Genomic DNA, 16,804 nt, shown 5'->3' on the forward strand with positions numbered 1-16,804 from the left:
GCTGCCCCATCCCTGGCAGTGCTCAAGGCCAGGTTGGACACAGGGGCTTGGAGCAAGCTGCTCCAGTGGAAGGGGTCCCTGCCCGTGGCAGGGGTTGGAGCTGGATGGGCTTTAAGGTCCCTTCCAACCCAAACCAGGCTGGGATAAGACATCCAAGCACAGATGGCATCAGGTGAGGAAGAGCACGAAGGGAAGCCTGAACCCTACTTCCCTAAAAGACCAGGTACAAATGTTATTGTCACCAGGTGCCCAGATCTTACGAACCACAACCTGTGAAGCACTGCACAGGCAGAAGCTGAAGCATTCATGTATTTAATAGGTGAAGCCAGCACAGAACGAGTCCATAGGCCACACAGCAGCTAGGAAATGCCGGGTCCAGCCCTGGCAGCCTGCACTGACATGGAATTGAATTCCTACACATTGCAGACAAGCAGCTTTTAATTCAACTTCACCATCTGGCATGGGAAAGGTCTGGACTGGAAACTCTCATCTGGTGAGCTCAGGGAAATGGGTCTCTAAGCCGAAGTGGTCTCTCAGGCACAAGGAATCATGACTGAATTACTCTGGTTCTGTGTAAACAGAACAAAAAGCCAAGATCAATAGCATAGATGCTTGCTCCTTTAAGTAAGCCAAATTTAGAGAAGAACCAGCTGAGAAAGACAAACTGGGAACTGCTTTCAACAGCTCAGGAGTTGTCCAAAGGCATGAGAGCAGAGGCAGAAGGATGCGGGTTGAAAACCCCCTGAAATCACTTATGGGAACGAGCACAAATTGAAAGCAGCCATTAAGAATGATGAAACAGAAGGAAAAAGGAATTAGCATGTGCTAAAAGCAATGCAGAGCCTCTGATCTGCAGAAAATCAACTTGGACAAGGAAAATACAGAAGTGTCTGACCCACACATCCCTTGTTGCTCCATCCTCATCGTGGTCCCCTGCCACATGGAAGTGTCCAAACCACTATCAGCAGTGTGGGAAGCCAAATCTCTGCCCACGTTTCAGACAATGCAGATGACAACAAAATGCTTCCCATTCCAGCAGTGCCAAGGAGGAGGGGTTTCTCCATCCCCTCCTGATGATCCAAGCAAAGCAGCGTTAAAATAGCAGGCTCTCCCAAAGACGAGCACTGATTTTTTCCAGTTTGGCTCACAAAGCTGGGGAAGCTCCAGGGAACTGGGAAAAGGCTTTATGTTGTGCCAACACGAGGGAGAAAACGCAGGCAAACAGGAGGCCTCGAGTAATTACAGACCTCTTCCCTCACGTAGAACCCACGTTAATAACAGAGCAACTGATATGGGGCTCATTAATAGAGAAACCACAGATAACGTAATTAGTGCCATGGCTTTGCAAAGAGCTGCTGCGTAACTAACTTGGGATCTTGCCTGAGGAGATTACGAGTGCTTTGCAGAGAAAGATAACGGTGTTGATGTACTGATCCTGGACTTCTGTCGGGCTTTGCTGGTAGTAGAGGTTGATAGCATGATCCAAAACCTCAGCTCCCTGGTATCCCACCCAGGCAATCAAACTGAAGCAACCCAAAAGCCTGACCATCCTCACAAGCTCTGCGCCCAGGGGCCACAATCAGACTGGAAAGACCCTGAAGGAGTCCCCCTGCTCCCTGCCGCACTCTCCAACAGCACCGGTGCCTTTCCTCCAACCCATTTCCAGGTGGCCTTCAGGCAGAGAGCAGCGCTGCTGCATTGCACCCAGATGGGGCTGCCCCAGGCACTCAGCCATGAACCACATGAAACACTGGTGGGAAGTGCAATGCCCCATGAAGCTGCGGATCAAGCCAAGCTTTGCTGCAATACTCCTGCCATAAAGCAAGCCATAAGTCAGCAAGGGCACAAAACCTGAAGCCGGGCAGAAGGTCAGATCACAAGGGGTTGCAGAGCAGCTGTAACTCTCACTACAGGATGCCTCAGGACTCGATTAGATGGAATAGCACTTTATGGCTTTGACCCGGAGTGGTGGTTAAACACCGCGGTTCAAACAGGCACACTCCATCACATTTATCACACAGTGCATTTGAGGTGAAATAAATTATCCACAGACACCTTATCCTACCTAAGAAACTGGCTTCAGAAGTCTTCAGGTGGCTGAGATACACAGACGCAGGCTTCGGGCTGCTCTGATTTAAAGGAAGGATGCTCTGGTACTTCAACATTAAGCAATCAAAGGTGCTAACAAGAAATTACTGATTAACCCTCCACTTACTGCTCCCAAAAACTATCTGTAACATGGACCTTCCTCCTAAAGCTGAAGTAGAGCCAGGATTTCTTTTGCCATAAAAAATCCCAAGGTTTTTTCCTCTCTTCTTTGCACATGAATTCTCTTAATCATCAAAAGCATCACGTTGTGATTTGCTTTATTCAATTGGAACGTTTCTCGGTATGATCAAACGCTAGCAAAGTCCTGTCAAGTCAGATCTTTTGCTCTGTACATTTGATATATTCAAACCTCAACGAGAAAAGAGGTTTTAGTTAAAACTCAGACTTGATGACAACAAAACCTCACCAGAAATATTCTGTTCTGCCATCCAGGTCAGTGATGTCCAAGCTCGTTTTGCTCCATGTTCTCTGCTGGCACCAAGCATTGCCTGCGTTCTGCCACACAGGAGTCTCATGTTAAGCACAGGAGCAGAGACAAGCACGTTCCCAGCACACTTCTGGTTCATTTGGCCTTATCCAAAGCCCCTCTCCAGGTTTCCTGTAGCCCCTTTAGGTACTGGAAGGCTTGTCCTGGGTTCAGCAGGAGCAGTCATTTTTCTCCTTCTTAGTAGCTGGTACAGCGCTGTGTTTTTGACTTCCAGCCTGGGAACAGCGCTGATAACGCCAATTGCTTTTAATTGTTGCTAAGTAATATTTATTCTGGCCAAGGACTTTCTGAGCCTCATGCTCTGCTGGGGACGAGGGGAGGCCGGGAGGAAGCAGAGACAGGACACACCAGAGGACTGTGCTGCCATTCAGCGAGACCTGGACAGGCTGGAGAGTTGGGCGGGGAGAAACTTGATGAAATTTAACAAGGGCAAGTGTAGAGTCTTGCATCTGGGGAAGAACAACCCCATGGACCAGTACAGGTTGGGGGTTGACCTGCTGGAAAGTAGCGAAGGGGAAAGGGACCTGGGGGTCCTGGTGGATAGGAGGATGACCATGAGCCAGCAGTGTGCTCTTGTGGCCAAGAAGGCAAATGGCATCTTAGGGTGCATTAGAAAGGGAGTGGTTAGTAGGTCAAGAGAGGTTCTCCTCCCCCTCTACTCAGCCTTGGTGAGGCCGCATCTGGAATATTGCGTCCAGTTCTGGGCCCCTCTGTTCAAGAAGGACAGGGAATTGCTTGAAGGAGTCCAGCGCAGAGCCACAAAGATGATTAAGGGAGTGGAACATCTCCCTTATGAGGAGAGGCTGAGGGAGCTGGGTCTCTTTAGCTTGCAGAAGAGGAGACTGAGGGGTGACCTCATCAATGTTTACAAATATGTGAAGGGTAGGTGTCAGGATGATGGAGCTAGGCTTTTTTCAGTGATATCCAGTGATAGGACAAGGGGCAATGGGTGTAAACTGGAGCATAGGAAGTTCCACGTTAACATCAGGAAGAACTTCTTTACTGTAAGAGTGACAGAGCACTGGAACAGGTTGCCCAGGGGGGTTGTGGAGTCTCCTACACTGGAGATGTTCAAGGCCCGCCTGGACAAGTTCCTGTGTGATGTACTGTAGGTTACCCTGCTCTTGCGGGGGGGTTGGACTAGATGATCTTTTGAGGTCCCTTCCAACCCTTGAGATTCTGTGATTCTGTGACATCTGACCCAAACTGACCCAAGAGGTATTCCATACCACAGCACGGCATGCCCAGGAGGTAATGGAGAGTTACCCCGGAAGGGCTGTGACTGCAGGGTTGGACGAGGTATCGGTCGGTGCTCGGCTGGGGGGAGTGGGGCGAGTTATTGGTTGGCTGGTGCTGAGGTGTTGTGTTCTTTCCTCTTGTTATTTTCTGTATCATTATTATCATTGGCGGTAGCAGCAGTGATTTGTGTTACACCTTAGTTACTAAACTGTTCTTATCTCAACCCGTGGGAGTTGCATTCTTTTCTCCATCCCTCCAGGAGCAGGGGGAGGGCAAGAAGGGGGGGAGTGAGAGAGCGACTGCGTGATTTATGGCTTGACTTTGTTTAAACCACGACAGGGCTGAATCTCAGAAGTAGTTGGAACTGTCCAGAGAATTAAACCTGTGAATTCTTGTCTCATTGGAACCCAGTGGGATTTCAGTTGACTTTGGTTGAACGGCTTTAGGATCCCAGTTTAAATTGCTTTGGAAAAAGACATTCAGTGGAATAATCAGCTCAGCCCTTCTGCTCGTGTTTAGTACAGGCAGACAAAGACAAGACAAAAGGCAGGAGAAGGGGTTCAATACCATCCCTATCTCAAACATTCCTCATAAATTACAATCATCCCCTCAAAATAGCAAACCCACAAAAGGAACAGACTGCAATTCAGGTATAATTTAGGCTGCCAGTAACAGCCAACTGATCTAGTGCCTTCATCCACTTCTACTCTCCCCACCACCATCCTAGCCTTCTGTAATGATTTAGCTCTACTCAGTAAAGAAGGAATTCCCTGATACGCTGATTTACGAACAAAGGCATGGGAAGTGTAACTCCAAGGCACAGCTTCGAGGTGCCCCTGCAGCAGCGCTGATCTGCTCTTCATTACTGTCGCACTGCAACGCGTTAGCAGCCCATTTCTTTCCCTTAATAAATTCACATGCCAAAGACCCTGAGGCCTCTCTGGTGCTGATTGAGTGCTTGAAAACCAAACTTGTCCCCAGTCCAGAATATCCTTATTCTTCCCCTGGGGGCCTATGAATTTCACCACTCTTCTTGTTAGGGCAGCATCTCACCAATTCACACCAGTCGCTGGGAGAAGAGCATCGGGTTGGGGAACACATCCTAAACAGGATCCAACAGGATTTGAGGACTAATTGCAAGGAACAGACCACCATCCAGACACACTCAGGGGAGCAGTTTTGCCATCTCAGTTCATCTTGAGGTCCTTTCCAACCCTAACTATTCTATGATTATCACCATCACAAATCCAACCCACAAGCAGCCTCATGAGCACACCAGCAGCATGCTCATCTGTACTGCTGCAACCCTTGTGTCACCCAGCCCCGGAGCAGGTTGTGAACCCTCCTGCACGAGGCCACTTGGGCAGAAGTGAGGCACAAGCTGCACAAAGGAGTCATAAGATGTAGCCAGACAGTTTAAGCCAGGAGTGAGAGCAGAGACCATCCCCAACCAGTTAACAGCAATGCCTGTGAGGGTGAGGGGAGCACAGACAGGACTGTTCTGCTCACACACACACAGATCTCATTTTACATTTGCTGGCAGCTTTCCCCCTCAGGATGTCTGTTTGCAAGAACTTGAACAGCGAACCTTGGCCGCAGATCCCAAATACAGCAGAAACATAAAGGATGTGCACCACTCAGCCCCCCTCCCCGATGCATGCAGAGGAGCCGGAGACATGCTCCAAGCTCCTGTCGAGAGAGAGCAGCTCTGATGGGGAAGCAGCAGCCTCCAGTCCCATGAAGTGGGGAGCAGCCCCCCTGCTCCCACCACCAGACATGGAGCTATGCCAAGGAACTGTGATGCTTTAACCCCCAGAGTCACAACCGCCTTCTCCCACTGCAGAGCTTGAGCCTTTCCCACCCCAACCACAGCAAGTCGGACGAAGCCTTGGGTGGGATGGTTTAGTGTGAGGTGTCACTGCCCATGGCAGGGAGGTTGGAACTGGATGATCTTAAGGTCCTTTCCAACCCGAACTATTCTATGATTCCATGATTCTAAGCAGCAGCAGCAAGTCCTCCCCATGCACCGTACCCCACACATGGGCAGAAGCCGCAGTCATCAGCCTCCTGCTTTCTCCTGTACCATGCAGAGACCTGCCAGCCTCACTGCTTCCTTCCCTCCAAGCAATTCCAGCCAGGCTCACAGGCAGATCCTGTGCACGCAGTGGCCTCATCCATCTCATCGCTGCCTTCCTCAAGCCACAACTGTTGGGCTCAGTGTAACTGCTCAGGAAGGTCACCTAAACACTTCCCTCGACCTCCGGCTCCAAGCCACGTCAAGTTACACTCAAACCATTAACGAGAGACACGGCAAGAAAAATAGGTAGGTGCCTTGATGATGTCTTTTGGGCTTTTTACCCAGTCGGTCGCTGGAGCAACTCATTTATCCAGGACAGATGATGATGATGAGACACAGGGGGACATGGGGAGGGGTGTTCCCTGCACATACCCCCTGCAGCAGTGCAGAAGAGTCATACCTGAGCAGATGAGTCCTGGATTTCATTGGTTTCTTTTGGCACCTAGACAGTTGGAGAGAGAAAGAGAAGCATCACTGCCCGAGGACCTGCTCTGACTTCAGCAGTGCTTCTTGTTGGCTTCAGAACTGAAACGCTCACTGCCTCCAACGGCAAGGGAAACATCCAGGGAATGCACACCGGGAACACCAGGCATTCATAACAACATGGGGGAATAACTTTTGATTAAAGCTCTCAAGTCTCTGGGTGGTTTTTGCAGTTTCTTTTGGTTTTAAAGCCCATCAGTCCTGAGGAGGATCAAGGGATGGGGACCATCCTGTGGATTCCCACTTGCAGTCAATGCAATAATGCTTCAAACCCCAAAGCTTTCTCCCTGCTCGGTAAGCCCCTGGAGACATTCAGGTGAGTGCTCCAGGCCTACAGAGCATAATATAATGCATTATATACATTAATATATACATGCTAATATATATCACATGTATAGTATATATGTTATATATTAACCTAATACAGATGTTAAAAACAGATTAAGAGGAATCCATCACCTTACAGGCTTAGAGGACCCATCTCTTAGCTTTCAAACCATAGAATCAGACATTAATAGCTCTAGGGAGTGAATCCAGCTTATCTTGGAGCTACAGCCAGCACATAAGCGCTGACAGCATGAGAAAAGCTAGGGATCATTTTGGGAATGCTCATGGGAAACACTTACTAGGAACTCTGACACACTGATCTTCCTTACAACAGGAAGCTTTGCCATCTAGCTGTGCTAGCAATAGGATCCCAGAGGAAGGAAACACTGGATAGGACCCAGACTGAGCAGATGCCCTACCCCACACCCAGTTCCCTCCCCTTTCTCATTGGCAATCCCAGCTTCTCATTAGACCACCAGAAAAGTGTATTACACATGGGAGGTTCATGACAAACACTGACATTAGGCACGTCCCCCTTTAGCAAGCCTTTTCTAGGCAACTACAAGTCCTTCAGGATACCCTCCCTAGAGAGATGAGAGATGAGGTGTCTCCCTCAGCCAGCTCCAGCTCCTGAGGTGCTCCATGTCTCTGGGGTTTCACTGTGTGACCTGGGCTGTTGGGCACACAGATACCTCTGGAATAACTGCTGAATACCAAAATAGGAGCAAAATCCACAAAGCCTCCATTTTCCAGCATTGCTGGCAAACAGGAGACAGCCTTTGATGGGACAATGCACCAAAGGGCTCAATCTTGCTGGAACAGAGCAAGCCATGTGCAACTCCCAAGTAAAGCCTTCACCCCCTCCCAAAAGCAAAGCTCCAGCTGCAGCATTACTCAACAGCTACTCACAGCTTCCTTGTGTTAAACACATGAGCACATACAGTCATACACACACCCAGGCTTGCTTTGGCTCAGAAACTCTCCCTTTAACTCATCCTCCCTTTGCATCAAGTCCATCTATGACTTGAAGGGAGGGTTTGGGTGGTGAATGAAGAAACACCCTATGTGCTGGCCACCATCACCTCCTTGCATCTCAACTCCATCTGGAGACCCAAGCAGTTCCAGCCTGTATTAACACCCTGGGTTGGTCCTTTCATTTGAATCGTGCTACCCCAAAGAGGATTTGGGGCAGTTTTGCAGCTGCCCTCAGCCCTACCTCTGGCCAGGCTGCTGCAAACTCCCATGGGGAACCAAAGCGGTTGAGGTTGAAGGAGGATGCGCACGCTGGGCTGTAGCTGCGGCAGTGCTCACCGGCGGCTGCTGGGTCTCCCATCACAAAGGTCAGTTGCTGTAGAGCACCCTGGGGAGGAAGACACACAGAAACCATAGTTCACCCCTGCTGCCTCCAGAGCAGGATGGTTTGGGGGGGGTGTCTTCACCCTCTCATAACCAGGGACTTCTTTAAAGGATAGTTTAGGCAATCAGTATTCATTGCCTGTCTTCAAGAGCTGGATGCAAAGGCTGAAAGCATCTTCTTCAGGCTGAACAACCCCAGCTCTTGGATACCAACACAAAGCCGCAAGTATGGCCTTTGGGTTTATCAGGCATTTTAACACTGCCATCTACTTTGAGCTGCTGGGAACCCTTTGCCTGTAAAGTCCCCGGAGCAGGGACTTCACCTTCAACATATGCACGGGACAAGTTCCTCACCAACTGCTTTGCACGCTGACTGCACAGGTGACTTCTGTACCTGGTATAAGTCATGGTCAACAAGGGAGGATGAGTGTAAGCCTGTAACCTAGGTGTCTCTCCTGCTGACCTGACTGCTGCACTTGTGTTGCCCTGACCCAAAATCAAGCACTTTGCACAATTCAAAGCATTTGCAAAGCTCATCCTTCCCAATGAAAATAAATGGTGCGTTAAGGAAGACAAAGCCATGGATTCCTTCAGAGGGAGTTGCAACCCCACTTCATGCAGATAGAGCAGACCATGTCCTCCAATAGAGCCCTGCCAAGCCTGTCCAGCTCTCACCTTAAAGGGGATCTCGAAGGACTCGATCAGGCCTCCAACGATGATCAGCCCCTCAGTGCTCACTCCCATCCCGAAATAGTTGGACCAGCTCACCCGGTCCACCAGCCGACAGTCCACGTGCAACTCCAGCCTCTCCAAGGAGATGCTGAGAGCAACCTGGTGCCAGCGCCCATCGCCAAGGAAGGAAACTGGGAACCTGCATGTCCCAGAGTGGGAAGGGAAGAGGCATAACATGAAACTTGAGTCCCACGCCTTCTGCAGGACAAAGCTTCACCCCTACCAGCTCCCAGGGTCTCATTATCCATCCTTAGAGTAGATGCAAAGGACAGAACTAGAGAAATCGAGTCTGAAGCACTATCACTTCTCTTCCAGCATGAGGACGCTGTTTCTGTCCAATGGCTTTGGGCACATCTACAACCAGTTGAGGTGTCTGTGAAATTATTGGTATTTGGGTCTCTCCCCACTTGATTTATCCCCTGAATCTTTCTGTTCTTTGCTTTGTTTGCCAGATCTGCATTGTTTCGACAGTGCAGTTAGGCAGGGACTACCTATGCAGTTGCACTGCTAGGTCTGAGGGGCTGTCACTCATAAGCGGACATGACCCTGATTCAGCTGAGGTGGGGTCAGAGCAGCACCCAGAGCCCAGAGTGGGAAACCTTAAGTCTGGCCTTGGGAGTAATAATGGAAGCATGGAAAGGCAGAAAAAGCCACCTGAGCTAGAACTTACTCATAGTGCCTCCTCCTTGTGGTGACAAAGACCAAGGCGTATGGGTTGATCCTGATCTGGAAGAGCACATGGCTCCGATGGCTGAGGATGGTCACAAGGCTGGTGTCCTCCTTCAGCGAGTACCTGAGCTTCATGAGCACGCTCAGCTCATCTGCAAAGCTAGTAGAAAGAAGCGACACATTGTGCAGTGTCTGCTGTGTCACCATGAGCTTCCTTCTAAGGACAAAACCCCTGAATCAGAGCACAAACGAACTCAATGAGAGCAGGATAAAAGCAAAACAAGAGCAAACAATCATTCAGGTTATAGGGTCAGAGACACAAAAAGCAGCAGGCAGGCCAAAATCAGCATTGTCCATACAATCTGTATTCATTTCTCAGCTGCAATCTCAGCACATGTCTGTGTGGCTGTGCATGACTTCCCATGGGACTCCTGCTTTGCCCATGCCTGAGACTGGATGGTGACCCAGTTACAAGAAGCTCTTCCATGCTGTCTTCTCTCCCCATGTCCTTGTCCAAGGAAAGCTGCAGCCCTACATCAAGAGCAGTGAGGGTTTGACCTTGTCTATGCCTTCACAGACCAGTGCCTTGGTTATCAAGCAATGCTGACGGAGGTGGCTGTGCTGTCACTCTTGCTCTCTCCAGTTGTGTGCTGGAGCAGAGAAATCTTCCCAATGGGAACACCAAGCAAACATATTCCTGGAAATGGTCAGTCAATGGTGTGCCAATGTCTTCCCTGCACGCAACCAAGAAAGATGGAAGAAACGCTGGGCTCATAAGAGCTCAGAATGGATGCATTATCTTTGTGTCATGGAATAGGGTCTTAAAGTAACCCCTCTAACCAACATGAATGCATGAGATGACTCTGAGCACCACCACCCCACCCCATCCCCTGAAGGCAGCCTACCTGTCCCCAAACGCCTCTCTGGTGGGGATGTTGAGGGTAGCATACTGCCCGATCTCCAGGATGCTGCAGTTGGCTTCATCATGGCCAAAGGAGACATTGCTGAGGTCCTGTGCATGGGAAGTGATTTTCTCCAGCAAGTCCACTTCATCTGCGTGGAGGGAGAGAAGAAGAGAGATGCTCAGTAGCTGAGACACCTTCCCTACAGGGCTCTGCTCTGTTAGGCAACAGACAAAGCCCCAGGACGCACAGAATGCAATTTGGAGAAACTAAAATAACCCACAAATTCAGTAAACTTGGACCAAAACAAGCATCCAAATAACCCCAGAAGCACCCAGGTGGTATTTCTGATACAGAACACGTGTTTCAAGGCTCGTGTCCCAAAGACATGAAGGGCCACTCCTACCCCAGCAACAGTGGTACCCTTATGCCCATATAGTTGAGATGCTCAGGACCGTAAAGCAGAGCCTGGGACACAGATGTCCTAAAACACAAGTCCTGGATCAGCTGGGTACAGAAAATCCTGCTCAGTCCTAAGGTTCCTTGTTGAAGTTTGCCCAATTTCAATGAAGAATTGGACCAAGGAGTGGGGTGAAGTTACCGTGTCCCTCACTGAGAGACGTGTCCCGAACAGGTAGGAAACTCCATCAGGAGCCGTGCATCACACAAACACCCCTTTCCCATCAGGTGAAAGACCCAGTTTCAGAACTGTGCTGTGAATACACAAGATGATTTGAACTGGGTGAGAGCCCCTGGTCTGCACTATTTGGCAGCACCACCACTTCGGTCTCCTGAGGAGCTTTTAGTCCCCTTGGTGAACAGAGATAATCCCTTTCCAAGCTCATTCATCTAATAAAGAATCCTTCAGCTACAGGAATACCATACAGAAAACTGTTTAAAACCACAAGGTTTCTTATTCCCCTCTATTAGCAAGAAGACTTGAAGCCATCTGGCTCTACCCAGACACACCATTTCTATCTTTGAGACATCTACAGCCAGGTCCCTCCTTTCTTGACAGCCCTTTATGTTAATGGGCAGTGCAGCAATAGCCTGTCCGGGGTGGGGATGAGGAACAGACCCAGGGCAGCATCCCATGGGCCCAGCCTTGCAGGATGGGTCTGAATCACTCCAGACCTGCCGCCCCCTTACTGGGAGGGCCTGGACAATCCCACTTGATGATCAGTCAACAGGAATCCTGCCAGTACCATCTGCACTAGCATCTGCCATCACTTGGGAGGCATCCAGCCTCTGCATCCACTCCAATTCCCACTGTTGATGAGGTGCAAGATTTATGTGAGGGCAGATGAACAGCCTCGGGCATGCTGCAGCCTGACAGGATACCTACACACCACATAGATCCATGGCGCTGCAAAGTAACAAGTCAATTGAAAAAGCAGCTTTGATGCAGTTCAGGTGCTAACGTAGTGGTCCAGACACCAGATCCTCAGCTGGTTTTACGAGGCGAAAAGCCCTGTAGTGGTAAGGGAGGAGAGGGGGGGAATGGGGTCCTGCAGGAGACACTTTTGTGGTGACTTGGGATTTCACCTGGTGCTTCCCCCACTCCCCACATGGCCACAGCTTCAACACGTGGGCAATGCCAAACTCATCAAGTTCAATAAGGCCAAGTGCAAGGTCCTACACCTGGGTGGGAGCAATCCCAGGCATGGCTACAGGTTGGGCAGAGAAGAGATTCAGAGCGGCCCTGCAGAGAAGGACTTGGGGGAGCTGGTGGATGAGAAAATGAACATGAGCCGGTTTCAGTGTGTGCTCGCAGCCCAGAAACCAACCGTATCCTGGGCTGCATCAAAAGGAGTGCGACCAGCAGGGCGAAGGAGGTGATCCTGCCCCTCTGCTCTGCTGAGACCCCACTTGCAGCACTGTGTGCAGTTCTGGTGTCCCCAGCATAAGAAGGACATGGAGCTGCTGGAGCAAGTCCAGAGGAGGCCACGAGGATGACCAGGGGCAAAAGCACCTCCTGTATGGAGCCAGGCTGAGAACATTGGGGCTGTTCAGCCTGGAGAAGAGAAGCTGCGTGGAGACCTCAGAGCAGCTTCCAGTGTCTGAAGGGGGCTACAAGGATGCTGGAGAGGGGCTCTGCATCAGGGACTGGAGTGACAGGACAAGGGGTGATGGGTTCAAACTGAAACAGGGCAAGTTCAGGTTAGATCTAAGGCAGAAGCTCTTCCCTGGGAGGGTGCTGAGGCCCCGGCACAGGGTGCCCAGAGAAGCTGTGGCTGCCCCATCCCTGGCAGTGCTCAAGGCCAGGTTGGACACAGGGGCTTGGAGCAAGCTGCTCCAGTGGAAGGGGTCCCTGCCCGTGGCAGGGGTTGGGACTGGATGGGCTTTAAGGCCCCTTCCAGCACAAACCAGGCTGGGGTTCTGTGTTCCCAGGCAGCTCTCTGCTTAAAGCATCAATGTGCAACAGCCTTTGGAAGCAGGAACACTGCAGAAGAGTGCTAGCAAACCAGACAGGGTGCAGGGCTGAGCCCCTCAGAGACCTGAGTTACAAACCCTGAAACAGCACTGAGCTGGCAGCATCTATTGGTGTTACAAGTGATGTGCGTGCACTGTGTGGGGAATTGATCTTAGATCAAACACAGCTGACAGAGGGGGAGAAATCCATCAGGAATGTTCACCCTTTCTCATTCCCAGATAGTTTTGGGAGGTGATTTCCCAGCTGCTGACACCAGTGGATGTACCAAGACCTGCATGATCCACCCCCAAGGGTTGCAGCCCTCATTGCCCATCAGCTTTGCTGGTGATTATAAGCAGGCAAGTGTGAATTCAGTGGTTTCTCTCATGTTAAGGCTTTTCCTACACAAGCTGCATCTGGGAATGTAGCACTGCAATGGAAAGAAACTACTGCTTCATGGTCTTAACACACAACTTGAGCATTTGCTGAAAGCAAAACCCATGGTCCTTGCCAAAACGTGGGGCTGGGGTTAGGCATGCGCCTGGTGCTTTCCTACATAAAGCAGCAGGGATTCCTCTCTCTGAGGCTTGAGAGCTGGAGGTAACAGGGGAGCGATCACAGGAGCTGGGCTACACCAGGAGGTCTGAACAGCCAGGGCCGGTGCTTGCCTCTGGACCCCTCCCCAATGCCAAGAGAAGAATCTGACACAAGCAAAACTGAATTAGGAGCAAAACTCATGGGATCTCTTCATGCCCAGGCAAGGCAATGGGTAGGAACCACAGCCCATCATAGCCAAGGGAGAGGCTGTCCAAAGCATGGGCACCAGAGCATGCACCTACCAGCCAAGGGAGAGACAGGCTGACCCCACTGTACACCCAGGGCAGCCCCAGCTCTGGCAGAGGGGCCACGCACTGCAGCAGCCATCAGACCCTGAACGTCATGGGAGGCATTAGGCTGTGGTGCCATCCTTAGGAGCACCTTCCTGCTTGTTCGCATGCACATTGGGAGCAGCTGTGAGCAACCAGCATGCTCCTACCTGCACCCCGAAGTCAACACTGCCCAGGACCTGAGGCCAGGCTCACACCAGGCTGTGTTCACAGGCAGCCTGGGTTTACACTGAGCTCCAGACGTGGGTTCTTCCTTGCTCACCCTGCACAAAAGCCAGGCAGGACTGCCCACAGTGCATGTTCTGCGTGCCAAACCACCTTTGCCCTTCAACCTCAACCCAAAAGCCTGCAGAATGGCCATTTCTATGCTGGAATGGAGATTCCTGGAGTTCAGCAACCACTGCCAAATTCTGTTTGCTCCGGGCTCCCAAAGCAGTGCAGGAATCTTCCCAGGCAGCCCAGTGCCAGGAGACTTGTGCACATGCTTAGCAAGGACAAGCACCAACCAGTGGGGCTGGAGCCAAGCATCCCAAGCTGAAGTTAACCTGAAGCTGAAGTTAACCATGAGGGTGCCAAGCACGTTTGGGGAGACGTGCTTTCAAGGATGGGGAGCACAACAGGGCAAAAAGAGACACCTATAAAAAGCTATTAGAGGTACATTATAAAGCTGCTGCATCCAACCACATGAGCCTATTGTGGTGCTGGGTGTTGTGACAGGTCTTTGCCTCCAATAGCCAACTGTGCCAGACTGACCCTGTGCACCAGTGCAGGTGTCCCGGCAATGCTAAGCTCTGGCTGGAGGAGAAAACCAGCAGAGCCTTGCAGAGCTCAGCAAGAGAAGATGCATTCTGTGACGGTCAGCAGTGTGCTCTGGACCATTACTGCCTCCACTGCCTTGGTCTGAGCACATTGGGGCACTTTAAAAGGTTATTTAAAAGGATCTGATTTCTCGACTGCTTCCTGGGTAAAGATGAACAGAAAATGCTTCAAAATGTATGGATCCCTTTTCAAAATGAAAAAAAAAGCACATAGAAAGAGGGATCAAAGACTTTACGCCGCCACTCTGGGAAGTTATCCACAAATTCCAGCCCCAATATTAAGCACACAAAAAGCACCAGCATTTCTAGCATAAAGGAGAAATGAAGGCAGAGGGCTCTGCTTATGCCCCTGCACTGATGGGTGCTGGACTTTGCCAATGAACCTGCATCAGACCATAAGCTCTATATTTTCCATACAGGGTTTCCTTGCCCTCATCAGTCTTGCACCAGCACACAGTTAAGATTCCCAAGGGAAAAGAGGGGAAACAGGGAACACGGACAATAGCCTGGTCAGAGACCAACCCCAAAGGTCCATCTATCCTTCAAAGAGGGGATGACACCACATTGCTTACCCTGGAAGGCCAATTTGGACCATGCCTGGCACACAGGCACCCACCAGCTGGTGAGCCAGGACCTTATTGTGGGCAGCCCCAGGCACTGTTGACAGGGTTCACAGGCAGACTTAGACCAGGTCCAGGGTCCCCTGTGGAGCACAGTGAAGGACAAAGGAAGACATGGGCAGAAGCAGGTCTGGAAACAAGGCTGCAGAGTGGGTGCAAAGCCAAGAGACAGGACAGGAGACAAACATACAAGAGACAAGATACACCCAGCACAGGCCCATGGTCCATCCAGGAGGCAAAGCCAGAGGCAGAGCTGGAAGCAAACACCCTACACCAGAGCTCGGAAGAGGGCTGAGGATGTAGGGCTGAGCTTAAATGGGCTCCTGGAGTGCAGGTGTGAGTGGGGGTCCCAGGTGAGGCTGGTCAGAGCCATTAAGGCCCATTAGTGCTCTCAGGTTCAACAGCAGTTCTCCATCACCGCATCCTATCCCTAAGGCTTCATCCCAGAGGAGGATGTTCCATAGAGGGGGATACCCCATGTTGCAGACAAAACAAAGCAAACATCCATGCTTTCCTCTGGTTTGCATACATGTGTGAAGCTTATATTAGGCTTTAACTTCTCCCCGGAGGAGGGAAATGAGGGGAAAGGAAATGATATTAAACAACATAAACCATAATTGGAGCCCTGGGAGAGCTCGTAACTGGGTCTGTCAGACTGAGTCACTTCCCCTGGACGCGGCACCACCGGTTGGGACCTGAAATAACTGGGCTAGACAAGCCCGGAGGACAGCCCTGGTGCTTGCTGGCTAGGGAATGGAGCATATGAGCTAATGGGTCTTTTCTCCCCCTGGTTTCTGAGTGCATTATGAAAGACTCCTATTAAAGTCTGCCTAGGATCACAGGCCATGCACTTGCAATTGAATCAGAGAGGCTTGTACCTCACAGCCATAACTGATATTAAAGGCTTTCTGTATTAAGTGATGGAAAAAGAGGACTTGATACTGGGGCAAGGGTTTCCTGGCTCCTCACACCACTGACACCACCGCAGTGATCCATAGCCAAGTATTCAAAACAAGGCAGCCCTCCAGAAACACCAAGGGTCCTCCACTTCCTTTGTGACAGTTCACATCTGGGGCATAGAAATGCCCCAGAAGACATCAAGTCTGGGTCCCATGTGGTGCTGTACAGCAGAGAATCACAGCTGGTTTGGGCTGGAAGTGACCTCAAAACTCATCCAGTTCCAACCCCTGCCACGGGCAGGGACCCCTTCCACTGGAGCAGCTTGCTCCAAGCCCCTGTGTCCAACCTGGCCTTGAGCACTGCCAGGGATGGGGCAGCCACAGCTTCCCTGGGCACCCTGTGCCAGCGCCTCAGCACCCTCACAGGGAAGAGCTTCTGCCTAAGAGCTCAGCTCAGTCTCCCCTCGGGCAGGTTCAAGCCATTCCCCTTGGCCTGTCCCTACAGGCCCTTGTAAAATGTCTCTCTCCAGGTTTCTTGTTGGCTTCTTCAGGCATTGAAAGGCCACGACAAGGTCTTCCTGGAACCTTCTCCCTTCTCCATGCTGTTTGCAGGTCATCAGCCCTCCAGCAGCTCTTCCTGCGTCTCTCTCTATCCCTGTAAAGTAAATAATGCCCACAGCAGCCACCCATGTCCCTTCCTGGGCCATGTTCATTCCCTATTGTTCCCATTTCCCTTGTCACCGAACAACTTCTTGTTAAGGACAACACCACTAGCCACACAAGGCA

At 50.9% G+C, this 16,804-nt stretch overlaps 1 protein-coding gene across 1 annotated transcript in view; it reads right to left on the reverse strand.

Annotated features, from left to right (window-relative positions):
- Positions 1–16,804, reverse strand: part of LOC136022349 (collagen alpha-1(I) chain-like) — an 83,558-nt gene that overhangs the window by 42,574 nt on the left and 24,180 nt on the right. The window contains exons 2-6 of the mRNA XM_065695508.1: positions 10,385–10,532; positions 9,481–9,639; positions 8,754–8,949; positions 7,939–8,082; positions 6,313–6,354 (exon numbers count right to left, since the gene is read on the reverse strand). Of these exons, the coding sequence (XP_065551580.1) occupies positions 6,313–6,354; positions 7,939–8,082; positions 8,754–8,949; positions 9,481–9,639; positions 10,385–10,532 (689 nt within the window). The remainder of the gene's footprint in view (positions 1–6,312; positions 6,355–7,938; positions 8,083–8,753; positions 8,950–9,480; positions 9,640–10,384; positions 10,533–16,804) is intronic.

The sequence above is a fragment of the Lathamus discolor genome, chromosome 15, assembly GCF_037157495.1.
Source record: "Lathamus discolor isolate bLatDis1 chromosome 15, bLatDis1.hap1, whole genome shotgun sequence".
Lineage (NCBI taxonomy): Eukaryota > Metazoa > Chordata > Aves > Psittaciformes > Psittacidae > Lathamus > Lathamus discolor.